General features: G+C 42.6%; 1 protein-coding gene across 1 annotated transcript; it reads right to left on the bottom strand.

Annotated features, from left to right (window-relative positions):
• Positions 1-1,484: 1,484 nt before the first annotated feature.
• On the bottom strand, positions 1,485-5,137 carry LOC140819988 (uncharacterized). Its single transcript, XM_073180280.1, has 6 exons — positions 4,874-5,137; positions 4,460-4,568; positions 3,274-3,404; positions 3,095-3,169; positions 1,943-2,092; positions 1,485-1,864 (listed from the first exon to the last, which is right to left on the bottom strand). The coding sequence occupies exons 1-6, from the start codon at positions 5,078-5,080 to the stop codon at positions 1,742-1,744; spliced, it is 795 nt and encodes a 264-aa protein (XP_073036381.1). The 5' UTR covers positions 5,081-5,137; the 3' UTR covers positions 1,485-1,741.
• Positions 5,138-10,535: the final 5,398 nt, after the last annotated feature.

Genomic DNA, 10,535 nt, shown 5'->3' with positions numbered 1-10,535 from the left:
AATTAAAGGAAAACTGGAAGTTATCAGCATGAACATACTGAAAACAGTAAACTAGTAAAGTAATCCAACTACCAGAATAACATAACCGTGCAACGACAATTATAAAGCATTTATCAGGGGGCATACAATTAAAATTACAAGTGATGGCATCATGAATAATAATAGAATCTAAGGTCGTTGCATCGGTTCAAGCATGATCTCTAAATGAAACTCGACCAGATACAATACAGCATGAGCAACTCAAGATTCAAGGGGCACTTGTGTGTATTTTGGCATGAAAACTTTGTATTAAATAAAGAGGATGTCCCATGTTTTCTATACCAATGTGTTGCGGCATTTAATACCATTCCAAGGAAAAATCAATTTTTATCCCCACCCCCCCACTATATAGTTTCGGAAGAAAGAGTCGGAATCAAAAACAGAATAATTAGACAAGGGAAACCAAAAATAAAAGCAAACATGGTGAAGAAAGCAACTGAATTCTCATTGATTTCAACTTCACCTTTCTGTTTGACCGAAAAAATGGTTTTAGGTCATGCATATGCTTTATGTACAAATAAATTGGTTCTATCTTAGCAGTCAAGTAGATATGGTGCGGCATCTGCTTCCATTGTTTCAAGCATAAAATATAAGATTCAGAACAAGTCCAAAAATTAATGTATGATATATATTGGTGCGAAAGAACGTACAAATATATGACATTAGAAAAAAACTAATAAGTAGTTTCAACAATTTAATATAAAGCACAAAATCAAGCAGTAACATCATTCTCTGGCGAAACTCATAAAGCATGGGCAGGTTTTAAAACTGCAAAAACTTACCAAGGACAAATTTGTTTTGCTCAGTAAAATCTATTCACTAACAATGGCCCCAGGTTACAGTCCTCAATGTGATTTTGACATAATTCAATGCTAACATAGACGTGGCAGTGGATTTCAGTGGATGAACAACAATTTTTCTAAATTGTCTTAAAGGTTCATTTTAGTTGGCACAGTTGATGATGAAGTGCAATGTGTTTTGAATGTCTGACTATGGCTATCAACTGTCCGAAACAAACTCCAAACAATATGACTGCCGGGATTAATTATAGCACAATTTTATGTTGAGAAGTACAACAGAGTCTATTTGAAGCTGGTGCTCCTATAAAGTTGCACTTTTTGGTACACAGGTGAATGATGGGATCTCAGTTGGATCTTATTTTGTTGCAAATGCAGGCATCTGAAGCAATCCTGGATTCTGATGGAAATTCGGTGGTGACAACATCAATTTCACCTCCCGGTGGACATGTCAGTCTCGCTCTCATTATGTCATTTGGAAAAATGGTCGGAATGAGCAAGACATAGAAAAGGTGGAATGATAGTGAAATTCAAGCATGTATCTCACGCCAAACATAAGCTGAATAAAGACATCCTTACTATGTTACTAAAGATAGCCCAATCAGAACTGATGTCACATAAGCAGCTAACTATCATACACGAAAAGCATTTCAGATCAAGCATATCAGCCTAAGACGGAAATAACACTAACTTGTTTTTTTTGTTTCTGATTCATTACATAATTGATACATCAATTGGTTAAAAATAAACGGAAGGGTAAATATCAAGCAGCATATTTTAAACATCTGTAACCTAAAAGATTGCACTATCTTCCAAGACAGGTAACAGGTGTACAATGTTAAAGAACCCTCTCAATTCTCAACTTTAACACTCTCATCACACAATGTGCAACAAAGAGAAAATACTCATCCCTCAGCACCTGTATCCTGAGCCGATTTCTTATACTCTGGCTTAAGCTCATATGTACCTTGGTTGGCTCCCCTTTTATTGTATACACAGAGTTCATTCAATATCTCTTTCAAGAATTGCTGCAAAAAAAGAAGATACGAAACAATAAGAACAAAGGTTCCAAGTGTGCATGTACGTTGTGACAAGCAAAGATATACCGCAGGTTGATCTGTCTCTTGAACAAGCTGCTTCAATGCCCAGTTAGGCTGCTCTTCAAAAAGCTTAAACATGATATCTTCTAGTTCACCACGGTCCCTTCTGGTTCTTTTCACATCTGGTCCCTTAACTGGAGCAGCTTTCTTCTTATCCTGCAAAGGCCCAATTTATTTAAAGGATAAGGCGCTACTGTTGCTAAAAACAATCCTCAACAACTTTGAAAGAAAAATCTTAAATAAATATCCACAAATCAGTTGGAATACATGTACTATAAGATAAGACAGTGGAGAATGGGGAAAAAGTATGTCTCTGAAGCATTAATTGAATCAAGACTCGAGACACACAATTGGCTACGAGGAGGTGCAACAGAAACACCAGCACTCGAATACGAAGATCCTAATTTAATAAAACATTTCAATGAGTTCATTTACAGCAGTCAGCCACTAACAACACTACCAACTGATAATTAATTTCTATCATGAGTTAAAATTTCTTGTAACCTTCACCTCCCTAGGAAGGATAATGTAAACAGGATTTTAATATAACCTATTAAAATAAATTCACAGAACTATCATGTATCTATGTCTCAATTTGGGGCTAGGGAGTGAATGTTCATTATATATTAATTTGGAAAAGAAAAGGAAAGCTTAGTTTGGGAAAGTCAAGGAAGCCAAAGATGAAGAGAATTAGCAATCCTTCACTCTGTGGATAAGAAAAAATCTCCGACGTTTTACAGATAAACTCTCTTTTGATCGGGATAATGCCTCTTATTTCCATATTCTAAAAAAATCCATTTCCAGCCTCTTGTGAATTTCTAAATAAACAGCACAAACGATATAATTTATAGCTTCTAATTAGGTAAAAGGATTAAGCACAAAGATAACCAAAGAGAATGGGGAATAGATTAGTAAGATGCTTTTTGGGATTCATTCAAATCTTTGACATCAATGCTTGACATATACTCTAAATCATAAATGATCGGTCGAGAGTAATAAACTGGATCGATTTTCCAAAACTTTTATTAGGTTTCTTATTCAGAAAGCATAAAAAATCTGACACCAGCACTTCAATGAGAAGACATGTGGTGTGATACAGAAAATACAAATGTACCGATGCCTAGAATTTAACCTTTAGGGGTGAAAATGTATGCAAACCTTAGATGTGGATGAAATAAAGCCCATTATCCCAGGCATGGGCCTCATGTGCGCTCCGCGATCATTATTGATCACCTGTGAAAATTAAGGCGTGATGGAAAAGGAACTTTAACAAAAATGTATCAAACAGAAACTGCCAGTCACAAGAGGCAAACAAAAAGACCAGAGAAGTGTACAACCTGAATTTGCCTATTCTTGATCATGTATTTATTTGTTCTTTCGCGACAAATTTTTCTATATTCTTCAATGTTCTCATGATGAGGCTTCATATCAAACTTGTGTTCTACTTTCCCTTCCATTGCAATTCTTTCTAGGAAAAAGAAAGGAGAAACACAATTTAAGAACAAGTAAACAATCAATGTACTAGTGCCTCCTTTGAAGTCAATTTCGCGATGAAAATTTGTAAATGAAGAATAACAGGTAGCAAAAAGGATATTAAAAGAAGTAATTCCGAATCAACGCCCAACATGTCAAGGTAGCATCACACATAATGAGTCATAATATTGAAACTCGCCTAAGCTGCAGTCAGTAATTAAAATTCACAGTATGATGCAGTAATTAAAAGTTACATATTAATGATTTGGATAGGCTATTGTCATTCCTATATCAGAATGTTCAAACTCAAGCAAGTTGCTGGCATCAGAGGTGTAAATTTCATCTGCGAAAAAATAATTTAAGGAAAATTTAAGCAAGTTGCTTAGATCAAAAAGGTCATTTCCATCAGAAAAAGAAATTTAGAATGAAAAAGTTGTTTTAGCCCCACAGGAAACAATACATCACTTAACTTAGTAAACCCTTCGTCTTTCTTTTCCTAGTAAAATTACAACGGTTCCACACCGATTCTCGTTTATCAAATTTTCTTAAACTACGATGTCTTGCACAAAACAACAATACTGACCCACATAACATCCAGCACGATAAACCAAATGGTGATAGAAAATTTAAAAAATCAAATATTTCTTCTGTTGCTTCCTTTGATCAATTGCATCACAATTATCGCAGCTGCGAGTGCATGCTTTAAAACAAATTCCTTACAGAAGCAATCGCACGTACGGATAACGTGCTATTGTTACTTCACAATGTCACACACTATATATTTAGGTTAACAAAAGCGTGTCCTCCGACAACTAAATAAACCGTCCATAACACATCAAAAATTAAAGTAATCGCAATACGCAATGAACATTAATGGTTACATAAGAGTTAATACTGTAAATAAATATCCAATCATCAACATACTAAAATATAAAAAAAATAGACAACAAAGAGAGAAATTAATCAATATATGTACTAAAGATCATCATATGCGAAATTGGAAAATCAAACAATCCCAAAAAAATACCATAAGATAACTGATGATTTTACCTTGATTTGTCTCAGAGAAAACACACATGGGAACGAAATCTTTAGACATATTGAGAGAGTAGCTCTTGGGTGCTTGCATAACTTCACTCCCAGCCATCTCCATGGTAAACTGAAGATCACCACAAATTCAAATCCTAAATCCAAATAAACACGTCACACAAACAAAAGCCTTTGCGACCAACTACCCAACAAACACATGAACAACTATGTTTTTCTTTCTTTCTTTTTAAAAAAAATTCCAAACATCCATTGCCCAATTCAGTATGTTTACACTACCCTGGGTCTAAATCTTGAATCTAAAAAACAGAAAAAGTTTCTAGTTTCTACGAGATAGCAGTTAACCCAGCTGGGTCTGCCCATGGTTGGCTCCCATAGCATTCTAACACACCACAAATAAGAAAAAGATGGAAGTACTTGGAGGGACGAGGGTTCCTCAGGATGCAGGGGATCGAGCGAGACGATGACTTTAGCGACGGCGGGAGCGTCGGTGGCAGACGCGGCAGCGGACTGCCATGCCTTGGAAACGACCGGTGGGCACTTCATCAGCCACACGGATCTTTCAGCTTTAGCAGTGTCGACGATGGTGTTACTCTCACCGCCATTACTGTAATCCTCCTCCATTGAAGGGTTCGAAAGGTCTCTGTAAGAATTTGCTGTCTGAAGAATGCGAAAGACTTGATCGGACCACGTCAAATACCTGCTCTTGGGCCGTATCGGGTCGGGTACAATATTTGGGCCAAACATTATTACGAATTTTTTCTACTTTAATCAATCCAAGGCCACTAGCTATTCTAAGCCCACTCAAATAATAAATCACATTATATCTAATTATGCTCATTACACCATGACAAAAACTTGTGTGAGACGGTTTCACGGGTCGTATTTATGAGACGGATCTTTTATTGGGTCATCCATGAAAAAGTATTGTTTTTTATGCTAAGAGTATTACTTTTTATTGTGAATATGAGTAGGGTTGAACCGTCTTACAGATTAGGATCCGTGGGACGGTCTCACAGGAGACTCACTCTTACACCATATACCATGATACCCCAGGGATGAGCCCATCAAGATCTGGCCCAAACTCCCGGCCCATATCTGAGGCCCACAGGTGAAGGGCCCATTAGAAGCCCAGGTATTCTCCTATAAATACCAGGTTTGAGCGTATGATTAGATATTCACTATATTGTTTTCAGCAGCACCCTTAGCTGCTCCCCCCATATATCCTCAGTCACTGACTTGAGCGTCGGAGGGGCTACGCCAGGACACCCTCCTGGCCCCCTCTCAACGATCTTCTTTGTTATTTCAGGCTCAGGGTAACTTCAAAACCCGCGTCTGGATTAGTGACACTTGCTGGGAGCGGACCCTAAATTTCCCGTGAGTATCACTTGGCGCCGTCTGTGGGAAACACTTGAGCTGAGACGTAGAGATGGTAGGCAGGGGAGGAAGTAGAAGAGCTCCCTCAGCGTCATCACGTCTTCAGAGGGGACCTGAACAGTCTCATGTTGAGACAAGACAGGAACAACCTCGTCAAGAGACAAGAACTGAGCAGCCCCGTCACGAGACGAGGGTTGAGCAAACCCGTCCTAATGAGAACGTGGGAAACTTAACCCTGAAACAGTTGGGCCAATTCATCGCCCGTACAGTAGATGAGGCAATGAGGAGGAACCAAGAGTCCATGGGTGCTGGGGGGCAGGCCCCTCGTCAGGAGCATGAGGAAAATGTTGAAGTCCACCAGAGTAGGGTGGAGGAAACGCCACCCATACAAAGTGGAGAGATTAGTGAGATGGGGGAGATGTGGAAGGAAATACGGATGTTGAGACAACAGGTGGGAAGCAGAGCGCCGGTCCCCAAGAAAGGAAGTCCTTTTTCGCTTGCCATTCTGGAGGAAGGACTTCCCCCGAGTTTCTGACAACCGAATGTTGGAGAATATGATGGACATACCGACCCCGAAGAGCATTTGGGGAGATTTGAGAATGCGGCTTTGTTGCATCAGTACACAGATGGAGTGAAATGCCGGGTGTTCTTGGGCACAGTTGGTTAGGTCAGCCCAGCAGTGGTTTAACACCTTGCAGCCTAACTCCATACGTTCCTTTGAGGACTTTTCAGTCGCTTTCTTGCACAGATTTGCCAGTAGTAAGCGACATCAGAAAAATTATTTGAGCTTGTTCGTGATGAAACAGCAAGAGGCCGAGACTTTGCGAGAATTTGTCCAGTGTTTTAACAATGCGGCGTTGGAGATACCAGCGGCTACCCCGGACATCATGATAAGTGCTTTCACCCAAGGCCTGAGAGGAGGGGAGTTTTTTAAGTCGTTGGTCAAGAAGCCTCCGTCGAGCTACGATGATCTGTTGGCTCGAGCTGAGAAGTATGTAAACCTGGAGGATGCTCAACGGTACAGAAGGATGGAGAATCGGCCCGGAGGAAGCAGAGCTGAGGGAGCGGAGAAAGGGGGAAGGAAGAGGGGTGCGGGGGAAAGAGAGGAGGACAGAAATAGAAATAGAGGACCATTCTCGTCACATGTTCCTCTTAATAGGAATCGTGATAAAGTGATGGAGATGAGGGAGTCAGAGGGAAGGTGGGAGAAGTCGCAGAGAGCGGAAGGCGGAGTTAGGATGCCTCCAGTGGACAGAAGAGAGGGATCCTCATCCGGGGACCGACCAAAACCTCGCACATCTCCTAGACGGGGTCGAGGTCCTCCTTGGATCAACCGGAGGGTAGGAGAGCCGAGAAGAGAAGGGCAGGGTCAGGATGCTCCTCGGGGACCTGTCGAGCCGAGGAGAAGAGCAGACGAAGATAACCACCCCACGAGGGAATGATTCACATGATCTCGGGGGGTGCTACTGATGGAGACTCTGGGCGAGCCCGGAAAGCGCACGGAAGAAGGTTGGAGAATTTTGAAATATCCAGGGTTGCAGACTTACCCCAAGATCCTGTTATCAGCTTCGGGCCGGAGGACCTTCGAGGCATCGTGGCCCCTCATAACGATGCCTTGGTGGTGACGGCCACCATTGCCAACTACGATGTGGCAAGGATCTTCATTGATAATGGGAGCTCTGTAAATATATTGTTTAAGAGCACGATGGATCAGATGAAAGTTGAAGGATTCGAGTTTGATCCAGTCTCCACTCCTCTATATGGGTTTGCGGGCCATGCCATTCCGCCGCTGGGTCAGATTACTCTTCCCCTATCTTTAGGACGTGACTCTTGGCGGGTAACAAAGATGATAACATTTACCGTGGTGGATACCCCCTCATCGTATAATGGAATCCTGGGGCGGCCAGCCTTAAAGGATTTCACAGCCGTAGCTTCCACGTATCATCAGAAGTTGAAATTTCCTGTGGGAAAGGAGGTGGGAGTCTTGTGTGGAGACCAGAAAGTTGCACAAAGATGTTATGAAGGAATAGTGAAAGAAGAGGGGAAGAGGGCTCGTGTGGAGGTCAATATGATTAGAAGAGGGCGAAGCGGGTTGCCTGTGGTAGTGGGGGAAGTTCATGAGGTGATGGATGAAAAGCCGGAGATTGTGACATTGGGGCCCGATGAGAAGACTCTCAGAATAGTCCCTGATCTTGACCCAAAAGTAAGGAAGGAACTCATTATTTGTTTACAAGCTAATCTCAGCGGATTCGCTTGGTCAGCGCAAGAGCTCACAGGGACGAGCCCAGATGTAGCAGAGCACCGATTGAACATCTTACCGAACTCTCGTCCCGTAAAGCAGAAGAAGAGACATTTCGGGCCTGAGAAAGATTGTAGTTATAAAAAAAGAAGTGAGGGAGTTGCTCAATGCTGGGCACATTCGAGAGGTGCAGTTTCCTACTTGGCTCTCGAATGTCGTTCTTGTTCCGAAGAGTTCAGGGAAATGGAGGATGTGTGTGGATTTCAGAGACCTCAATAAGGCATGCCCTAAAGATTGTTATCCTCTACCTCGGATAGATCAGTTGGTGGACTCCACAGCGGGACATCAATATTTGTGTATGTTGGATGCTTATCAGGGATATCATCAAATTCCCTTGGCTGTGGAGGATCAGGATAAAGTGAGTTTCATAACCTCTGAAGGAACTTTCTGCTACGTGGTTATGCCCTTTGGACTCAAAAATGCCGGAGCCACGTATCAGCGATTGATGGATAGAGTCTTTTCTGAACAGGTAGGGAGGAATGTCGAAGTGTATGTGGACGACATCATGGTAAAATCAAAAGACTCATCCCAGCTTGTACCTGATTTGGTGGAAACCTTTGCAACCCTCAAATCCTACGGGCTGAAGTTGAATCCTCAGAAGTGTATCTTCGGGGTGAGGAGTGGAAAGTTTTTGGGTTATATGGTGACAGAACGAGGGATCGAGGCCAACCCCGAGAAAGTCCAAGCTATCCAAGATATGGTCTCTCCTCGGGGACCCAAAGATGTTCAACAGTTGACAGGAAGGATTGCTGCTCTGGCACGTTTTATCTCGAGGTCCGCTCACAGAAGTTTACCATTCTTCCGGACCTTGCGCAAAGCGAAAAAATTTGAATGGGGTCCGGATTGCGAGAAGGCTTTTACCGAGTTGAAGGAGTATCTTGCTGAGCTTCCTGTCCTGGCCAAACCGGCAGCAGGCGAGCCTTTGTGGGTATATTTATCTGCCACTGAAGGAGCTGTGAGCTCGGTCCTGGTCAAGTCAGAAGGATCAGTTCAGCAGCCGGTTTACTACGTTTCGCATGCACTCAAAGGGGCAGAAATCAGGTATTCAGGGTTGGAAAAATTGGCTTTGGCATTGGTGATGACAGCCAGACGCTTGAGGCCTTACTTCTTATCTCATCCGATTGTGGTGCTCACTAACAGTCCATTGGGCAGAATCCTAACTCATTCGGATATGTCTGGCCGTTTGATCAAGTGGACTACTGAGCTAGGAGAGTATGACATTCAGTATGAGCCAAGAACATCCATTAAAGCACAAGCCTTAGCCGATTTTTTGGCTGAGACCGTGCATCTTGAAAATGAAGACCCTTGGAAAGTGTATGTTGATGGTTCATCTTCTAAGGATGGAAGTGGGGTGGGGGTAGTATTGATTTCGCCGGCCGGGGAGGAAGTGAAGTTGGCTGTAAGGTTGGACTTTCGAGCCTCCAATAATGAGGCAGAGTATGAGGCTGTGTTGGCCGGACTTCGAGCAGCCAGAAATGTGGGAGCTACCCGAGTACTTATTTTTTCTGACTCGCAGTTGGTAGCACAACAGATGAAGGGGATGTATGATGTGAAAGATGAGAAACTTATTGAGTATGCTCGAGAAGTGGACAGAGTTAGAGAGAAATTCACGGAGATTACATTTGAACAGATCCCCAGGAAAGAAAATGAAAAGGCGGACGCTCTAGCCAAAATGGCTGGAACAATGGGAAGTTGGAAGACTAGAGATGTGGTATTTCAAATCGAACTCACACCTCAAACAAGTTCGCCCGCAGTTGAACAGGAGGAGGAAGATTGGAGAACCGCTATACTTGATTACTTGAAGGAAGGAAAACTTCCTGCTGACCCCAGAGAGGCTCGTAAGTTGAAGACAAAATGTGCACGCTATGTAATGGTTGGGGACGTGTTATTTAGAACATCTTTTGCAGGACCGCTCCTTCGGTGTTTGAGTTACCAAGAGGCTGATTATGTGCTTCGAGAAGTTCATGAGGGGTGTTGTGGAAATCATTTGGGAGCTTATGCATTGGCAAGGAAAGTGCTCCTCGCCGGTTATTCTTGGCCCTCAGTGCTGCATGATGCACAAGAGTTGGTAATGTCTTGTGATAGTTGTCAACGTCATGCGCGGTTGAGTCACCGGCCGGCCGCAATGATGAAGGCTGTCACGGCCGCCTGTCCCTTTGACCAGTGGGGAATGGATATCGTGGGACCGTTTCCTATAGCTCCTGCTCAGAAAAAATTCCTAATGGTAGCAGTTGATTATTTTTCAAAGTGGGTGGAAGCAGAGCCTTTGGCCAGAATCACTGAGAACGACGTCCTGAAATTCTTGTGGAAGAGTATAGTATGCAGGTACGGGTACCTAGGAGGCTGATATCCGATAATGGGAGACAGTTCCAAGGGGCCAAAATCGAAGCTTGGTGTAAGGAG

This window comes from Primulina eburnea, chromosome 18 (assembly GCF_022965805.1).
Source record: "Primulina eburnea isolate SZY01 chromosome 18, ASM2296580v1, whole genome shotgun sequence".
In the NCBI taxonomy this organism is placed as follows: domain Eukaryota; kingdom Viridiplantae; phylum Streptophyta; class Magnoliopsida; order Lamiales; family Gesneriaceae; genus Primulina; species Primulina eburnea.
This window is presented reverse-complemented; position numbering and strand designations above follow the sequence as displayed.

Coding starts and splice junctions, on each gene's coding strand:
- LOC140819988 (XM_073180280.1), bottom strand. CDS start 5,080: ATGGAGGAGGATTACAGTAATGGCGGTGAGAGTAACACCATCGTCGAC. Junction 3,405..4,459: donor TTTCTCTGAGACAAATCAAG/GTAAAATCATCA, acceptor TCTTTTTCCTAG/AAAGAATTGCAATGGAAGGG. Junction 3,170..3,273: donor TCAAGAATAGGCAAATTCAG/GTTGTACACTTC, acceptor TAATTTTCACAG/GTGATCAATAATGATCGCGG.